This window comes from Xenopus laevis, chromosome 1L, assembly GCF_017654675.1.
Source record: "Xenopus laevis strain J_2021 chromosome 1L, Xenopus_laevis_v10.1, whole genome shotgun sequence".
Taxonomy (NCBI): domain Eukaryota; kingdom Metazoa; phylum Chordata; class Amphibia; order Anura; family Pipidae; genus Xenopus; species Xenopus laevis.
Genome location: NC_054371.1, coordinates 100932875 through 100953519, shown reverse-complemented (window position 1 = coordinate 100953519; position 20645 = coordinate 100932875). Strand labels below are relative to the sequence as shown.

At 38.9% G+C, this 20645-nt stretch overlaps 1 protein-coding gene across 5 annotated transcripts in view; it reads right to left on the bottom strand.

The window, feature by feature from the left end:
- Window positions 1-3097: 3097 nt before the first annotated feature.
- The window catches only part of LOC108712206 (phosphatidylinositol 4-phosphate 5-kinase type-1 gamma), a 56209-nt gene continuing 38661 nt past the window's right edge, over window positions 3098-20645 (bottom strand). For 2 of the 5 annotated variants that reach the window (XM_041561072.1, XM_041561089.1), the window contains 7 exons: window positions 20320-20458; window positions 17918-17950; window positions 16287-16391; window positions 13557-13647; window positions 6487-6549; window positions 6118-6201; window positions 3098-5158 (listed from right to left, as the gene is read on the bottom strand). In XM_041561072.1, the coding sequence (XP_041417006.1) occupies window positions 5156-5158; window positions 6118-6201; window positions 6487-6549; window positions 13557-13647; window positions 16287-16391; window positions 17918-17950; window positions 20320-20458 (518 nt within the window). In that variant the 3' untranslated portion in view covers window positions 3098-5155. Of the gene's footprint in view, window positions 5159-6117; window positions 6202-6486; window positions 6550-12023; window positions 12703-13556; window positions 13648-16286; window positions 16392-17917; window positions 17951-20319; window positions 20459-20645 lie in introns of those variants that run through there. The other 3 variants (XM_018254029.2, XM_018254037.2, XM_041561081.1) reach the window with 3 other exon arrangements.

Sequence of the window (20645 nt, the reverse complement as noted above, 5' to 3'; positions counted from 1 at the left end):
AGCAGCGTGTCCTGGTGCTCGGTGGTAGGGGAATCGGCAGCCACCCAACCAAGGTACATAGAAGGATCACCGGCACACAGGAGTTTAGTTAGCAGGGCAAGCCCATGCAATTTTATTAATGCCATTAATAAAATTAAGGGCTTGCCCTGCTAACTAAACTCCTGTGTGCCGGTGATCCTTCTACGCAGCTTTATTAAGCATCAAACTGTTGAATGCTTAAAGGAGAAGGAAACCCTAAAAATTAATAGGACTAAAATGCCATGTTTTATATACTGAACCTATTGCACCAGCCTACAGTTTCAGCTTCTCAATAGCAACAATGATCCAGGACTTCAAACTTGTCACAGGGGGTCACCATCTTGGAAAGTGTCTGCGACACTCACATGCATAGTTGGCTCTGAGCAGCTGTTGAGAAGCTTAGAGGTTGTCAGAAATTATCAAGCAGAAAATTAGGTTGGCCTGTCATACAAGCTGATGCTACATGGCTGGTTAAATTCTGATGCTAGTTGCACTGGTTTCTGTACTGTCATGTAGTAATTATCCATATTAATTACTAATCAGCCTTATACTGTGACATTTATATTCTATGAGTACTGTATATTTTGAGTTGGTCCCTAAGCTCAGTAACTGAGCTGGTCCCTAAGCTCACAGAGCATGTGCAGTAAATCAGCAGAAAATAAGATGGGAAGCTACTGGGGCATCTTTGGAGACACAGATCTTCACTGCTAAAGAACTGTGGTTGCCTGGGATTGGTACAGAAGCCCAAAACATAATGTACAACATTTCTAGCTTACTTCTTTAGTTTAAGTTTCCTTGTCCTGTAAGGATCTCCAGTAGTTCAATATTTTTCCACTTACCGAATCTGATATTATGAAACTATCTAATTACCCCCCCCCCCCAAATCAAATCACAATCAGGAAACAAGAATTCATACAATACTTTTCTGCCCTGGTCACTGCTGACACAGCATTTAACTTTGTAAAGGAAAGGGAAAGTTAAAATAGTGGGTTGGAGCCAGTGGTGTTAAGCACCTCCAACTACTGAAAATAACACATAAAGGACCTGTTTTTTTAAATTTGTTTCTTCATACTTTGGATTACCTTACTTTCAGTCTACTAAAAATATTTAAACATTAAATAAAGCAAAAAGGTTTGTTTTGACATTCGTATGAACTCATAACTCTATGGCAGATGGCCCTCATGCAATTTGAATCTTAAAATACAAATACATTTTAAATAATTGAAAATGTTTTAATGAATTTATAGAGGAATATAATTTTCTTTCAATTGGGTTTATTCATAAACACACAGTAAATTTGCACATGGTCAGTAACCTATAGCGACCGACAATGATTAGCTTTTTTTAGTGTGCAGGTTGACCAATAAATGCAAACATTTGATTGGTTGTCATGGGTTACTACCCTGGTTCCTAGCATTCCATTGTGTGTTATTTTTTAAATTTTTTGGCTGAACATTCCCTTTAAGGAACAACTACTGGTTTGCTATGGATTAAAGTTTTAACAACTTTCCCATGGGAAAATTGAAGGCATTGTGGTTAGGGTGAGTAGGCCTTAACAGATACAAATAGCCATTCACAATGAAAGATATGTAGTGAAGTCTTTATTAAAGAGATTCTGTCATATTGGTGTAGTTTTTATTTCTAAATTACACTGTTTACATTACAAATAATTCATAAAATATGTATGAACCAACAAATGTTGGTAATACTGTTGTGTAGGCAGCCACCTCAGGTCATTGTGCCTGATTCTGTGTTTTAAGAAAGAGCCATCACTTCACAGTGGAACTGCTTTTAGATAAGCTATTGCTTCTCCTACTCTGTAGCTGGAAGAGTCGCAGTGGGACTTGGATCTGCACTAGAGCGCTATTCTCATATCTACCATTAGGTGAGGCATAGGAGCATTTTTATCAATGCAGGTGTCGGGATTTGTTATCTGGTTACATTCTAATTGTTCTGCTGCTGGGCTGGGGGGGGAAGGGAGGGTCAATCATAACACATTTTTTATGACTAAGGGCACCTGGGAAACTAACAACATGTCTGGCCCCATGTCAGATTTCAAAATTAAATAGTAAAAAACTGCTTGCTCTTTTGAAAAACAGATTTTCTTACATTTTCCCCCTAACTGGGGCAGGTGACACTTTCAACCATAATTTTACATGATGGGTTTTCTCCACCTGTGTAGAAAGCCCACTTAATAGTGACTGTCTATGGGACCTTACAGCAGCCCCTCTGGCATTTGCCAGAACCCACCGATTGCCAGTTCTGGCCTGCAAATGGTTTTCAGCATATCATTATCTCTCGTTTTATAGTGGGCTCACCACCTCCTTATGGTCACACCGCAGACCAGACCAGAGCATTCATCAATAGTAAAATGTGAAGGAAGCCACAAAACTGGAGAACTTTGCTGCTACTATTTATTGTACAACATGTTTTGGATCACATGGACCCTTTCTCAAGAAAGGATCCATGTGATCCAAAACATGTCGTACAATAAATAGTAGCAGCAAAGTTCTCCAGTTTTGTGGCTTCCTTCACAGTTTACCATTGATGAACACCCCTTTAAGTTATGGTGATCCAAATAGTGCAAATGACAAGCATTCCAGATAATAGACCACATACCTGTAATACTCTTTATCAAATACATCCTAAAGATGTTTATGAAAAGTTAAACTTCTGCACACCACCTTATTGCAGACACTGGTCATTCTCAATCCTGCTCCGATCTCAATATAGTCCACAAAAGAAGAGGAAAAGGCACCCAGAATTTTCTGTGGGCTACTGCCTTACATCATGTATATAGGACAACCCCCCCCCCCACACACACACACACACAAAGTGGGTTGTCCCTGAAAAGTTGTGTATTTTTCTGAACCTGTGTTTTCTCTCCTACTTTCATGCTTCATGTTTATGAAACATGTTTTTTTACATACATAAAACAATAATAAATTTAAAAGCAGGGCCTGCTGTAGGCTTTACACTTGCACTAATGCACTGTAGTTAAGTCATATAAATAAAATAGCTTAAATGGCAAGAATTGTATCTTGTGTATAAGAATTGTCAATGCAATTTGTTCACAATATTTTTGCTAATAATTTCAAATAAACAAGCAGTGTGTTTACCAAAATATAAGTGGCACTATTTGCTTGGTTGCCCAAAACAGCAAGTGCTGGGATCACTTGCTTAAGCTGTGACTTGAGAATTATAGTGTAATACCTAATTGCAACCTCCTGGTTTTTTTTTGTTTTTTTTTTTAAAAAAAAAGGGTTACAGAATTCCTTAAGGATAATGTTACACTTGGTATTTATTCTGCCAACAGAAAAAATGGCAAATGATCATGGTGCACAGGAGGTGGATTTCTGAGTAACATTAGCCTTATATGAATAAGGACTGGAACATCACACTGGCTGATATGAGTAGGAGCCAGCTGGAAATCACTTTCAGAAAATAAATGATTAGAAATTCTAAGGGGTTATGTAATTAAAGGCACTAAGTTTGTCCAGGGGCAGTAACTTATAGCAACCAATCAGCAGGTAGAATTTCCTGGTCACATGTTTAAATGCAAACATCTTATTGGTTGCTACTGGTTACTGCTCCTGGGCAAACTTAGTGCCTTTTATTACATGTGGGGGATAGTGTCAGCAAAGACAACTGTTAGTAAATAGCCAGAGTGTCATCTTGGCAATCTGACACTTCACTGACCCCCAAGATATTACTGGTGGACTGAACTGAAAATTAAACTTGTTATAGCTGAACATTTAAATGCAATTCCCCACAGCCTAAAGGTATACGACTAGTAGGAACAATATCAAGCAACTGCTAGATATGTTTAAACTGCGTCTGCAGTTTCTTTGAAGGTACATTTCAAATGTTGTATTTTGTTTATCGATAAAGTTCTGAAATACAGGATTGCCATCTCCCACAAAGTTAATTTTAAGCATATAGTTCTTTTTAATGATTTCCTTTTTCTCTGTAATAATAAAACAGCTCCTTCTACTTGAACCTACCTAATTTGTACGTTATTTGTAGATTTAAAGCATGGTAATCCAAATTATGGAAATACCACTTATTTAGAATGCTTGGAACCTGAGGTGTTATGGTTAATTGATCCCATACCTGTATTTTATTATTACGACTGTGGCTTCTTAATGGAAATGTCTAAAATCTAAAAACGTCTTTAAATAAAAGCCCATCTCATTGTTAATTAGGTTATTAAGAGCGACCTGCCTATGGAGCCTTGGACATGATCAGTGGGCTTCAGGTCACAGCCCTTCTACCCTTGCAAAGGAAAAAGAGTAAAGGATTTATTTCATTGGTTTCCTAGAAAACCTGCATTGCTACAATGAAGTTTAGCACAAAAGACACAACACCTTAAGCATCTTAACACATTACCCTATTTTGCAACCACTGAGCCATAAAGACCTAAACTGATGAATGCTTATTAAATGTTGACTCAAAATACACAGCTATATATATATATTCTAAAATATAGCATCTAAAGTAACTACCTTTAATTGGTCCTAAATTTATGTGCATTTTGGAATTTCACAAAAATTCAGTGATAATACTATTAGCAGAACAGTACACACAACTAATTTTTCACTTATTAGAAGCTACAAACAGGAATGTATGCAGGGTTATATCTAAACTCTTTGCAGACTAATTCACACCAAGGTCCATTCAAAAGAATAACAGTTAATATATCAGCAAAAAAAAAAAAATACATAAACTTGAAATCATCAGCAGGAAATTGTACAGTGTATTTAAACTGTAGTACAAACACGATTGACACCCTTTAGCTGCCAGACAAACTTGCACATTAGTTCAATGAGAACAAAACTTATTCTGCCTCCTTCTGTGAAAGAGGAGTTATATTTTTTAAAACTAAGAAACAAATTAATTTGACCAGAAATGACCTCATGGATTTATTGTGTGCATAATTTTGAGTGAGTGGATGTGAGAGGCAAATTGTATAAATACAGATATAGTGCATGTAAGTATATAGAGTGTGGGCAAATCACACTCAGCTGTTCGAATCTCTGCAACAATATTCTTCCTTCTTCACTGCATGCAGCATTGAGAGATTTGATGCAAAGCCGAAAGAAGACATTCTTTGTTCACAGGAATCTGCATAGAGTGATTACTAAGACAGAAAAAAACAATGTTAAAGGAATAAACATTTAACTACATACCAGGGAGCAGCCAGAATAGATGAACTTGCATTCATAGGGATCTGGTTACCATTAGGTAATATTACTGATAAGCATTTTTCTGTTCTATTAAATCAAATTCAAGTGTCAGTTAGTTTAAGTTTGCTACAGACCAGAAAAGATAGACAAACAAACTGTATCAGATCATATACAAATCTACCCATGATATCAGCAGCATCTACTACCACTAATGCTACCTTACAATCACTGGCATTAATGGTCCAAGCCCAGAAGTGAATACTTCAAATGTACATAACAAAAATAGAACAAACAACAGATGTACTGATCAGTTGTAAGAATTTCTTATACTTTGGATTTTCATATATAAGATATACAAGATATTTCTAAAACAAAATGTGACATGTACCAGAGGGCTGCACCATTTTTTATATTTTCTTTTACTATAAACTATTATCAGCGGACTTCATATCTTTCATCATACAATGTGAGCAAATCAACTGTGCAATTTTTTTTTGATTTTCTTTTTTTCTTCTTCTACTGTGTTGGTTTTTTACTATTATTAATTTGGCACTGATTTGTAGTCCACTTAGTGTCTTAGCAGAGACAATTATCAGTCTATTTTGTAGCCACGACAAGTAGCTGGCTACAAGTAACTCTGTGTGTCATTACCCTTAGGCTGTTCCAGTGCTGCAAATAAAAGTCTTAACTAAGAGATTAGTAAATGAACACTGCTAACAAAGTGGTTAGTGAAATGCAGAGGCTGATGGAATTCCTTGCACAGCATAACGTTGCAGTCTGTGGGAAACAATGAAGGCAATGTAAGGCATTTTTAGTTATAATTGATTCTCCAGTTTTTGTTAAAAAAATACATCTGTAATGACGAAACATCATTAACATATTGTTTTACGCCAAATATATTGCTTTGACTTACTTTGTCACTTTCCTCATCTGAAACAGGCTGTACCTGGGTATTATAGTGGAGTGGGGAGTAAACCCAACTCCGGTCATCTGGAGGCTGAGAAAGTGGTAAGAAGGGGAGGCCATGCAGGAGCAGTAGCAAAGTAAGAAGAAAAGAAGAGAAAGAATATATAGGAGCTAAATCGCATTCTGTGCAAACAAAGGAGTATTGCAAATTTCACATAAAATCATTACTTAGCTACCAGGAAAAATGATCACCAAGATGACAGATATAATGAATTAATCTGCTCAATTCACACTATATGTCTGTACCACCTCTACACAGTCTGTTGCAGACCCCTTTGGCAATAAAGGAGTTAAGGCAACAGCATTACTCACTCACAGAGGCAGTGGAATTCAGACGTCTCAGGCGGGGAGAGTACACCCAGTATCTCCCATCCGCGAACTTGATGCAAGAGGTAATTCAAAGATAGAAGTGCAGATGAAAGGTAGAAAAAAATGGAATGAGAGAATGGAGTGATATGGACAGCCAATGGTAAAAAATATTAAAACATGTTAATGTAATAACAGTCCCATACAAGGTGCACTACGTCATTAAATAAATGATTATGATGATATTAGCAAGTAATCATAACTGATCATATATGGCCTTACACCACAAGCAATTTAATCACAGTGTCCATGTGGTGAACACTGGCGCTCAAAAAAGAGCTTTTCCTCCAGCTGTCATTCTTACATCTGCCACTAGGTGCACACAGATACTGATGCAGTATATAGCATATCATATAAAACTTCACTCAAGTATATATATATATATATATATATATATATATATAGCAACTTTCCCACCTATCACATACTAGAATGACATCACATTGTTTGATTGTTTTCAAATACAGGGCCCAGATATGCCATGATCCCTAAAATTATCCATAAGAAAAAAAATATAGGGCCTTGTTTATAAAGACCCTGTAAGCAATTGGAGGGGCACAAAATCTACTATGTGCTACTCCCAGTCTGGCCTTTATGAGTACAGAGCTGCCACATGCAAGTAATGCTTAATTTATACAAAAGCACTGGTTCTTTAAAGGGGTGGTCCACCTTTAAGTTAACTTTTTTTTTTTAAATCTTTTGCTTTCTTCTTTTGACTCTTTCCAGCTTTCAAATGGGGGTCACGGACCCTATCTAAAAACAAATGCTCTGTAAGACTACAAATTCATTGTTATTGCTACATTTTATTGCTCTCCTATTCATATTCCAGTCTCTTATTTAAATCAATGCATGGTTGCTAGGGTAATTTGGACCCTAGCAACCATATTGCTGAAACTGCAAACAGGAGAACTACTGAATAAAAAGCTAAAACTCAAGAACCACAAATTGAATGAAACCATTTGCAAATTGTCTTAGAATATCACTCATTCTTAAAGTTAATTTAAAGGTAAATAACCCATTTAAGTCCACCCAGTGGGAGAGAGTGCAGATTGATAAAGCACAGCAACATGCATCTGTTTTTAGCATGTTGAAACCCTCCCATACAATATTATACCTTTAGTCTTCAGCATTATAAAGGTTATATATTTTATTCTAAAAGAATGCCTCAATTTCCACTATTATTTCATACTACCTAAAATTTGGTGTAACCTATTTAAGTTAATGGGAAAAATTGAGGTGGCAAAAAAATTCTAAAGCAAGATGCAGTGCAAAATAAGAGTTGGTAAATACCACTGGGTTTTTAAAACAACCACCAATTCTTACATAGAGCATTGTGTACACCTAAAATCAATACATAGCACTTTGAATACATTGGGTTTTGAACAGTGTTTTCTGGGGTTCCTGTGGGCAAATATTTGCAAATTTTTATGCAGCTTTATAAACAGCCCCCAATAGTGTGCATATTGAACACAGGAACCATCTTTTATTTTTTATGGCAATTGCAATGATCCATTAATACCACATCGTCCAAATGCAGGTGCCATAATTAATTCAGCAAACTGCAACATTCAGGGTTTGTCAACCAATCCCACACTCACACCCCATGTGACAAGAATTGTTAGATTTCTGGAATATTTCCCAGAAATTAACTAGGACGGAATTGCAATATTGAAAGAACTGAATAGAAGCAGTCTGTACACTTTCTGTACCTGTAGTATAAATGCAACCTTACATCTCCAGGTGCTTACCTCTAACTACCTGGATGACAAGTGTTCAAAGGCAAGTAATACAGGCATGGGGTCTATAATCTGGAACCATTGGGACATGTGGTTTTCTAAATAAGGGATCTTTGTGGAATTTGGCTCTTCATTCCTTAAGTCTACTAAAAAAACATTTAACCTAGGTTTAATATTTGTCCCTATGCCACAGGGACTGGACCTGTTTCAGGACCACGGTCCCCATAAGAAATTGCCCCATAAAGCATCCCCGTCTTCTAAAAAATCCAGTGGAGCAGTTAATCAGGGCCCTCACTGCATTATTCTACAAGCAGGGGGCGCAGGAGAGAGCAAACAGGCAGCAGGTTGATGACATAATGAGGAGACTGAAGGGAAAAGGCGCCTATTCAAACTTTCAGTGAACTCTCGGCTTGGATGACAGATCAGGCAGGATGGTGTTCCCTACGTTGCAAATTCACCCTCTTCCCCCCCTCCTACCAGGCAATCAGAAAGAATGCTGGTAAGGTTACAAATACCCTTAATTACATCTTCTGCCCAATTCTGTTTACTTTCTGTCTCTTCTCTCCCCCCCACACTATTCCCTTATCAATGCTCTTGCACAGTTTTAGCTAGTTCACCTAGTTTATCCTACTGTGCCACCATTAACCCTTTCTTTACCTTTAAGTTATCAAATATTGCCTCTATGCCATCCTACTATGAGTTTTGGATTGTTGTACATGGAATTGCCTCTGCGCCATCCTACTATGAATTCTGGGGTATTGTACATAGAATTGCCTCTATGCCATCCTACTATGAATTCTGGGGTTATTGTACATGGAATTGCCTCTGTGCCATCCTACTATAGATTCTGGGGTATTGTACATGGAATTGCCTCTGTGTCATCCTACTATGAATTCTGGGGTTTTGTACATGGAATTGCCACTACGTTCATTAATATATTCATTGAGGGTGTATTTGTAAAATGGGTGTGGGCTATACATTTTGCTACATGCGCTGCTACATTCTCCTGTCCCCGGATTTCTAAAAATCTGGTCACCTTAATTTAAGCATTAAATAAACCCAGTAGTATTGTATGGATGTATGAAGCTTATTTAGGGTCAACTATGAGGTACTGTTATATTAAAGAGAAAAAAAGGAAATCATTTAAACAATTATAATTATTTACTTAAAATGACTATGGGAAATGGCCTTCTCATAATATGGAGCTTTCTGGATAATACATTTCTGGATAAGAGATTCCACACCTGTACCAAGAAAAAAAAAAGTATCCTACGAGTTTCTAGTTTTATAATTTTCTGGTACAATCATAGACCTCCTCTGCAGAAGGGTGTTATTCTGGACTAGAGCAGAAAATAACAAAGAAACAAAGACTGACATAATGATTGGTACAGTAGAAAAAAAAAAACTAAGGAAAAGCTGTGCTTTCCAAGATTGTCTTCAGATAAACAACACATCAAAGCACGACCCTTTAAATACACACATCATCTTTAAAAAATCATTGCATTTGTGTTGAAAATAAAAAATGGCTAATAATTAATAAAGTAGAAAAACACTGGATAAAGTAATTATCTTTGACAAGGTAGCTAAAATCATCAAGACATTTGTATTATGTTATACAATGTTAGCTGTTCCTTATACAATGCATAAACACTGCATAAAGATATTTATATTCAAACACCTGAAGAGTATACTGTATAAAAAAAGTCACATTCAGAAACTACTAAAAGCACAGCATAGGTCATATGAGAGTGAAGAATGCTTACAGGTGTCAGTGGCTCCTTAAAAGAGATGAAGAGAATAGCGCAATATAGCTGATACTTTGAATAATCAAGCAAAAATAAATCCAAAATCAGTGCTCATTCGTAGTAAAGTTCTTTCCATGATACACACATATATAAAAGTCTGAGAGATTTTAGTTTCTCAATAATTGAAAAGGACAGTTAAAAAAAAAGTATTTTGAATTGTATACTACAATCCCATACCTTTTTTTTTTTTTTACAATTTTTTTCTGAAATTAAGATTTTTAGAAATGAATGTTTCATTACTTTATATAAATTCTATATAAAACAGGGCACCAACTTTCTAAACTGTTAATGGGGGTTGTTCACCTTCCAAACACTTAGGTTATTTATTAAAGGTAGAGTTTTTTTCCCCAATTGCATTCAATGCGTTTTTATATTTGGATTTTTATAAATAAGCAAACATTCGAGTTTGTTTAAATTGTGAGTTTATTCGAAGCAGGAAAAAACCTCACAAACTCGACCTTTTTCAGTTTCATTGTTTTCAGCTTGTTCACAAGAAAAACACTGTTTTCTATGTTTTATTTTATAAAATTTTTCTATAGTTCTTGTTCCTGTCTCTGGTGCTTCAGTCTGACAGCTCAATAATCCAGGTGCAGCTTCTGAACTGTTATAATTTGCTACATTAGTTGATACATTTCTCAGTAGGATCGGCGGTATTTAGCAACTATTGTATCAAGTCTAACAGCTGCATTGAAACTTAGGTATTCTTTACAACAGGGCCAAAGATAAGAAATGTATCAACTAATGTATCAATTTAGAACAGCTATAGAGTTGGTGACCCCCCCCTGTGCTGCTTTATAAAGACAGAGCTGCAATGTACTTTCCCCACAGCCAAACACATCCCTTATAGATGTGCACAATACCTGCAACCTCGTTTGTTTTTTTTACATCCTATTACAAGATGTTAGTTATAGGTTGCTAAATTGTGGGCTTTAATCCCCTGGGAGGTGGATGTGGACCCTACATCCTAGAGGGAGTATGATGCACCGGTCTACAAATAATCATCCCATGTCTGACTGACCGATTAAACCTACCAAAACATTCCATAATGTCACCATTTACAGTATGTAACCACTCCGACATCACTTGAGGGGCAGGGGGAAGCAGTTGCAAGTATATCAAAGTCAAAGTAAACTTTATTGTCATCTCAGCAGTATATGAATACACAGTGAGACGGGATGACGTGGCTCCAGCTAGTACAGATATCAGAGTGTCTCTGAGGTAGTCCAGGTGTGTAAAAAAGTGTAAAACAAAAGTGTAAAACAAAAGTTCAGTTCACAGTTCAGGTGTGTGGTGGAATGTAGTGGGAGGGCAGGCAGTGAGTTGAGGAGTCTGATAGCTTGTGGAAAAAAGGTTTTGCGCAGCCTGGTTGATCGGGCTTTAATGCTGCGAAAGTGTCTGCCGGATGGGAGCAGCGTGAACAGTCCGTGTGAGGGGTGTGTGGAGTCCAGTGCAATGCAGGAGGCCTTTCTTGCACAGTGCTTGTGGAAGATGTCCTGCAGTGATGGAAGAGCCGCTCCAATGATGTTGCCAGCTGCTCTGACTGTCCGCTGTAGACTTTTCGCTGGCACTGCTGTACCAGATGGAGATGCAGCTCGTCAGGACACTTTCTATGGTGCCCCTGTAGAACACTGTGATGGTGGAAGGCAGAAGGCTGGCCCGTTTCAGTCGTCATAGGAAATGAAGACGCAGCTGTGCCTTTTTGGTGGCGGTGTTGGTGGTCCAGATGAGATCATCTGAGATGTGGACTCCCAGGAATTTGGTGTTCTTTACTGTCTCTCCTGTAGAGCCATTGATGTTGAGTGGTGTGTGAGCAAGGGCGAGTTCTCCTGAAGTCGATCATCTTTCGTTTTATCCACATTCAGTGACAGGTTGTTCTCATTGCACCAGACCGCCAAACCTCATCTCTGTACGCCGACTCGCCGTTGTGGCTGATGAGCCCCACCACAGTCGTGTCATTGGCGATTTTGATGATGTGGTTTGAGCTGTGTCTAGCTGTGCAGTCATGTGTCAGCAATGTGTACAACAACGGGCTGAGTACACATCCTTGAAGAGCTCCCGTGCTCAATCTGATGGTGCTGGAAACGTTGTCGCCGATTCGACCAGACTGAGGCCTCTCTGACAGAAAGTCCAAAATCCAGTTGCATAAAGAGGAGCTCGCTCAGTTTCACTCTCAGCTTTTGAGGGATGATGGTATTGAATGCTGAGCTAAAGTCTATGAACAGCATTCTCACATAACTGTCTTTCCTGTGCAGATGAGTTAGTGAGAGTTGGAGTACAGAGGATATGGCATCCTCAGTTGACCTATTTGGCTGGTATGCAAATTGTAGTGGGTACAGTGAGCAGGGGAGGGTGCTTAAGATGATGCCATCACAAGTCTCTCAAAGCATTTCATGATGACCAGGCGGTAGTCATTCAGGCAGGTTACTGAAGATTTCTTTGGCACTGGAACGATGGTGGTGGACTTGAAGCATGTGGGGATGATCATCTGGCTTAGCGATGTGTTGAAGATGCCAGTAAAGATGTCTGCCAGCTGATCAGCACAGTCTCTGAGCACACGACCAGGAATGTTGTCTGGTCCGGCAGCCTTTCATGGATTGACCTTGGTTAAGGTTCGTCTCACATCGGCTGTGGGTAGACAAATGACTTGGTTGGTGAAAGGAGGCGTGGCTTTCCTCACAGGCTCTTTTTTCAGCGCGTCGAACGTGCGTAGAACTTTTTCAGTTATAATTGAAAACTGGCCATGGAGGGCCGTTGGCAGAGTCAGGCTGCTAAAAAATGTGCTTGCCTGAACTCATCTGATCTTTGGGTTTTGGGCCAGCCCACGCAACACTACTACTCTGGTTATCATCAAATTAGTAACGGATCCTTTAATGGAGAATTAAAGGCAAAAAATATGAAAACCATGTGTCAAAGCAATCCCTTCTCATTCACATTTCAGGCTGCACAGTTAAATTAGAATTCATACAAAAAAACTTGCGTCAAAAGTTCAAATTTGAATTTTGATAAATCTTCCCCTAAATTTCCACCCATGATGATTATTACAGACTGCGGAAAAGAGATGCCCTGGTTGCAGCTATGTGGTGTCACCGCCAATCATCTGCAGCTACAGGTATGGAGGTAGAAAATGGAGGTAGAAGATTCTAACAACATGCATTCACTGCACAGAATTATGGACCAGCCTTTGGTTTGGTGTATAACATGCCATATGACAAAGAACAAGATGCATCTTTAACCGGCATTTACAGTGACTATTTTACATCCACCATGCAAGCCCACTGTTTACAAGAAAATGTCCATATATGCTACCTTCTAAATGTATTTTTGTGCAGCATTATTATGAATAATTTGTGAGGCAAGAGTGAGTGCAGATGTGTATTGTCTTTCAAGTAAAGTATTACAATAACAGTACTTTACCTAGATGGGTTATCTACACCAAGATTAAAAACCACCCTCTTCCTATAAGTTTCTAATGCACTTACAAAATAAATATCTGTGACAGGCACATCATCCTCTTCTTCTGACCGCTGACTTCCTGTTTCCTCAACAGGCCCCATTCCACCAGAGGCCTCTCTACAAGAAGCAAAGATCAAATGATAAGTGTATATATATATATATGTGTGTGTATGTATGTGTGTATGTGTATATATATATATATATATATATATATATATATATATATATATATATATATATATATATATATATATATATATATATATATATATATATATATATATATATATATTAACAGCACAAGGAAAGAATTGAGAAAAAATAGTTTTGCTCCATAGTTAAGAATATAAGTACAAACAAAGTGATACTTTCTCTAGTTAACCTCCTCCTTTTTGCTTAACCATATATGCATTTAGCAACATCCATTTAGATCATTAACGTGTCACCTTTTCTTTTTCACTCTCCTGCTTCATCTAATCCTCAGTGCAAGTATTCTAAAGCAGGAATTTTGGCAATTGACCTGCTGTGCCAAATTATTCTATTGTACAGCACTGCTGTATATTTTGCTGCTGAATATTCTGTCTATTCTTAACCATGTTCCTCCTCTTTAAAGGAAAAGGAAACCCTGTAGAAAAAAACCCCGTAACCCCACCCCACATAGACCCCCCTCCCTCCAGGCTAACTGCCCCCCCGGGAAATGCCCCATACTTTATATTTACCCCTCGTCGCAAATTCTGGCAGCGGACTTCATGGCATCCATCTTCCGGGTCCTCTGTAAGCTGACTGGGAGATCGGTAATCTCCGTCAATTTTGGCGCATGCACAGTTGTCAAAAAACGCAAATTGCTCCAACTGCGCATGCGCCGACATACCGATCTCCCAGTCAGCTTATGAGGGACCCAGAAGATGGATGCCGTGAAGTCCACTGCCAGAATCTGCAATGAGGAGGGGGGGGTCTATGTGGGGTGGGGGGTACGGTGTTTTTTTTCTACAGGGTTTTCTTCTCCTTTAATTATTTGGATCTAGTGGCAGAGTCACATTTATTGTCCTCACCACAATTTGCCCCCTTGATCCTATGTCCTTTATTAAAAGAGAAGGAAAGGCAAAACATAAATATCTTTCTATCATAAGTCTGGTGGACTAACAACTTACTGAATGTTTTGAAGTTGTCTTCCTGGTGTCACTTAAAAGCAAGACCGTTCTGCGCAGACTGCAGCGTGTGACTCCGGTGACGTCAGACATTATGCAGGCATCATCCTCCCTGCTGCCCGAGGCAGCCTTGAGGCGCATTGGGCACAATTACAGTCTAATGCGCATGTCTTAGGGGCGCTGCCTTTCTCACTATCTGGCTATGCGCGCGTCATCATTGGGCCCTATGAACACGCCCCCCCAGCCAATCAGAATAAAATCTTCTCGGTGCTAAGGAAACGCACGAGCATTATGTTTTTGATTATACTGGGGACAGCAAACAAGCAGCATCTAGCACTTGCGGTGCGCAGTGAGGGGACAAGACTGTATAAACAAATACTTTAGCAGTGCTACTCTTTTTTGCGGGCATATGATGCTCGTGCTGCGAGTGATGAGCTGCTTAGTAATGTGCATTACATCATTAGTGACGCGCTAGTGGGGGTCAAGGTTTTTTTGCGCGCATGCGCAAGAGGCAGAGGAAGCGTCAGTTATTTTACAAAGATGGCGGCTGCGTGACTGCAGATGCGAGCAGAACAGGAACACAGATTTTATGCGATAGGCTAGGCATTGGTAAGTTACAACTATAGCGATTGAGGAAATCTTGAGGAGTACATTAGAGGGAGATAGGTTATGATTATTGCCTTTCCTTCTCCTTTAATTATACACATATATTCAATTCTTTCCTAGTTTCTGAAATTACTCCATCTTGTGTCAGTCAAGTCTATTCTTAAAAGGGCACACATGACTGATTCTATTTCTAACTACTTGAATATTTGATACTTTCTCACAGACATACCTGATTCCATAGAGTGAAAGGAAGCCATGATACCCCTTAGGGCTAGTCCACACGGGGAGATAGCGACGCGTTTGCGGCGACAAAGCGCCGCGACAGTCGCCGCAGGCGACAGTTTTGTATGGGCGCCTATGTAAAAACGCCTGTGCTAACCACACGAGGCGATGCGCTTTTCAACAGTCCCCGGAAAAAGCCTGGCGAGGCATTTTCAGGCGACTGTTGAAAAGCGCATCGCCTCGTGTGGTTAGCACAGGCGTTTTTACATAGGCGCCCATACAAAACTGTCGCCTGCGCCGGTCGCGGCGACTGTCGCGGCGCTTCGTCGCCGCGACCGCAAACGCGTCGCTATCTCCCCGTGTGGAATAGCCCTAAGGCTCCCGGCGTGATGCAACCACTCCTTCACCTTGTGAAGTAATCAATTCTAGAATTTTAAATCCTATTACTTTCCATAGTGGATATTGCACAGATTGCCAGGAGTGCTTCAAGAACCAGAATATATCACTCCAAAATGGAACAAGGTAAGGAGGGGTTGCATTACATTGTGCGCTTTAAGGAGGTGGGGAATTGGTCCCAGCAAACACAGATAGACTATCAATGTTTCTTTCAATCTGTGGAATCGGTTATGTCTATGTAAAAAAATGGTGTTTATACACCATTTTTTACATAAGCCCAAATGAATGCACTCAAAAAGGCATGTACATTTTCTATTGGATTGTTGTGGCACTGCTGGGGAAAAAGGGAATATTTCAAAAGGTGTAATAACATATTTTTCTTACCCTTGCTCTTTCTCTACAGGTACTTGTGCTGTACATGGACATCTGGCTTCAACTTCCACTGTGATCTGCTGAACTTCATCCTCAACACAAGATTCCTCATGTGTTCTGAGAGACAAAAGATGAACATATAACCACAATACCAAAAGTTTGTGATACTATATGAAATATAAAAACAGCAAAAGACAGTTCTACAGCACATAGACAGTTCTACATGACCTCTTGAAAGCAGGTTTGTACACCAATCTCAATTAAAGTTACACTGTTAATCAGCTAAAAGCAAAAGTCTTAGAAATAAATATAAAATCCATTTAATTAGTGGAACAAGGATACATGCTAATAAAAAAACAAGCAAGACATTCTTAAAGGGATCAAGTCAATATGCAGAGAATATACAGTTGGAAAGTGTGAAATCATCTTTCTTGAAGGGCCATTTGTTCTTTGTTCATTTCAGAGATTAGACCATAGCTCCCAGACCCACAGGTTGGGAACTAATAGTGTACACAGTGCAATGCTTTTCATGTGAAGATTTTGGTTTATGTATCTGTGTGGTTTATATGCAAGACTCCTTACTAAGGGGCAAAGTTGGTAGTTTAGGCTAGTAGATGGTTTTTAATTACTGTTGGAGGCAGTGGATCCAGTTCCACTTGTTCTGTCCTAGTTCTGTTCTTAATCAGAGCAAACATACTCTAGTGAAACAGAGATCTTTGGTGTCTAAAGGTGGCCAGATGCACAGATATCGTACGAAACAAATTTTCGTCCGATATTCGTTGCGTGTATGGTGGAAAAAGAGCCGACCGATATCTGCAGAAGACTTGGATATCGGTCGGCTTGTCAATCGGGCTGGACGGAAAATTTTGATCGGGGGCCTTTAAAGGGACTCAAACATCGCCCATTGTTAAGGTGGCCATAGACACACAGATCCTATCGTACGAAACGAGGATTCGTACAATTTTCGGATTGTGTGTGGCGTGCGCCGACATCTTTCGTCCGGCAGAGATCGGTCAGGTTTGATTTTGACCCGACCGATCCCGCCGGAGCCCATAGCACATCGTAATCGGATCGTTCAGCCATACGAACAATCAGATTACCCCCGATATAGCCATGCTTGTTAATGGCATATCGGGGAAAGATCCGTTCATTTGGCGACATTGCCAAACGAGCGGATCTTTGCGTCTATGGCCACCTTTAGTGCTGAATCGTCAGATACAGGTAGAATTCTATTGTTTCTTCCAGTATATCTACCTGTATATCTGACGATTCAGCTCTACACGTATGTATTGAAATGAACGATCTTTCTTGGAAAGATCTTTTCCAAGAAAGATTGTAATTGTTACGTCTATGGCCACCTTAAATTGTAGTGAAAAACTGAACTAGATTAGATTTAGAAAGTAATTACTCTTAATTGAATTTCCTTTGTTTTATAACTGTAGTTCAACCAATTTACTGGAGCCCTGTGCAAGTTCTGCAGCTCCTGTAAGTCTAAGGGAAAAATATATGCTACCTTGAAATCAAGTTATAACAACTTAACCACAAGTTTCTTTGGGCATTTTATCACATCTCCTATGTGCAAGAGTGAACCCACAGAGTGAACCCACTACATGGAAGCGTGACTGAAGTGTAGAATCACCTACCGAGCTTCATAACCTGAGGACTGAGTGCGCCTCCTGCAGGAGAAAGGGAGAAATAAGATAAAAATGGGCCAAATGATCAGTCACCAACTATAAATTCTGTGTCTTTAAAGGGGATTTAAACCTAACCAGAATGATTTACATAATTAAAGGAAATGTAATTCTAAGCAACTCTACATTAAAGGAGAAGGCAAGGCAAAAATCATAACCTATCTCCCTCTAATGTACTCCTCAATTGCTATAGTTGTAACTCACCAATGCCTAGCCTATCGCATAAAATCTGTGTTCCTGTTCTGCTCGCATCTGCAGTCACGCAGCCGCCATCTTTGTAAAATAACGGACGCTTCGTCTGCCTCTTGCGCGCAAAAAAACCTTGACCCCTATTAGCGCGTCACTAATGATGTAGTGCACATTACTAAGCAGCTCATCACTCGCAGCACGAGCATCATGTGCCCGCAAAAAAAGAGTAGCGCTGCTAAAGTATTTATTTATAAAGTCTTGTCCCCTCACTGCGCACCGCAAGTGCTAGATGCTGCTTGTTTGCTGTCCCCAGTATAATCAAAAACATAATGCTCGTGCGTCTCCTTAGCACCGAGAAGATTTTATTCTGATTGGCTGGGGGGGCGTGTTCATAGGGCCCAATGATGACGCGCACATAGCCAGATTTCCATGCGCGTCATCATCATAGTGAGAAAGGCAGCGCCCCTAAGACATGTGCATTAGACTGTAATTGTGCCCAATGTGCCGCAAGGCTGCCTCGGGCAGCAGGGAGGATGATGCCTGCATAATGTCTGACGTCACCGGAGTCACATGCTGCAGTCTGCGCAGAACGGCCTTGCTTTTAAAGCACACCAGGAAGACAACTTTCAAAACGTTCAGTAAGTTGTTAGTCCACCAGACTTATGATAGAAAGATATTTATGTTTTGCCTTTCCTTCTCCTTTAATACAAATATTTCAGTGGCTAAAAAGTTATTTGTAAATGTATAGTTGAAAGCACTTTATGTCTTCATGTTTTGACGGTACTGTTTCTTGAAACAATGTAGCAAAAGTCACTTGTACAAATGGGTGAAGTTTTATCATATTACTATTTATCGAATGCTATGGTTGAAAACATCCAATGTTCACCTTCTGTCATAAAGTATTTGTTTCTTTCTTTCAGACTACCACTTTTTACAGGTCATATTGTTTTTCTTATGTTTGACATTTAATCCTACTCTGCATACTCAGGGTGCAGATTTACCAAATATTGGTTAATCAACAGTAGGGTGAGTCTTTGCACTGCACTGCAATTTTTGTCTTCCATCGCAATATTACATTTTTGACATTTTTAAATAATTAAATTAATTGTATAATAAGCGTTCAAAACTTTCGAGGACTTGGTTGAAAACAGGATCACGTTCCTGTGTACCAGTGAAGGCCAAAGCTTTAAGTATTGCTCTCACTGGACACTGCACATTATTGTGGAGGAAGATCAGTGGCTCTAAATGTGCTATTTGCAGGTTCATCCTAACAGATGGGTATACTTGCAATTACGTCAGTGCACAGGGGTCCTTCCTCAGATGCCCAGTATTACAAAAAAGCTTCAAAGACTTTAATACACCAAAATATGTACTACACATCTTGAAAAAGCTTTTGTGAGTATGTCATAGTCCCATTTGAAAAATTAATTAAAATTAAATGTGAACATAACTTACAGTTAAACTACACTGTGATTTTATTATAATGTTGCTGAGCTATGTTGTGTTATGTCAATCACTATGATTCAAATATGCTTTAAACTGTGCATAACATGGATGGAGAAAATGAGCCTAGTAACCAGTAACTGGTGGAAATTGGCATAAGCATTCCTGACAATGGGATGAAGTGGGTGAGGTGACTTATTTTTTTTTTATTTAAAGGGAAACTATTCCCCTGAACATTGCATATCTTAAAAAAAATATATTGCATAAAACAGCTCTGTAAATATGTAATATGTAAAATTGTGCTTCATTTAAATAAACCATTTTCATAAAAATATACTTTTCTAATAGTATATGCCACTGGATAATCCAATATTTAAAAAAACCTGCTATTTTAAGTAGTAACTTAACTGGTTTATATGATTCACATACACACACAAGCACGCACGCAGCAATACACATATAGAATCTATTATCTGGAATGCTTGGGACCTGAGGTTTTGTTATAAAAAAAAAAAAAAAAAAAGGTAGAAATTAATTATTCTATATTGCACAAGTCAGAAAAGGTCCACATTCGCAGGTCTTACATTTATATCCGTATATTGCCCCTAATCTAAAATATGTTTTTCCCTTGTATAAAGTGCAAACTAAAACTCAGAAAGAGCATGCTTAGCCATTTATTCCAATTTTCAAATAAATGTTTCTTAAGCAGTTTATTTTCTTACCGGTAACGAGGCTGTTCTGAGGTCTCAGAAGGTGACCTTTCTGGGATTGACAATGAGGTGGAAGACAGGGTTGTAGCAATAGAGGCTGTTGTAGCTTCTTCAAATGATGGTGGTGTGCAGGGCAAGAGATCAAGCCGACCTTCATATTAAGAAAGAGGTAGTAAGCTTCATCTTTTCTATACCATGCAATTGGAGCTATGGACTAAGAACTGTTAACATCCATATTTCCTTTTTACACAAAATGACAAACAAGATTGTATATACTGTACTATGTACAAGTTTCAGAGGCCAATGGCTAGGGAACTATCATAGAATAGATATGTAAC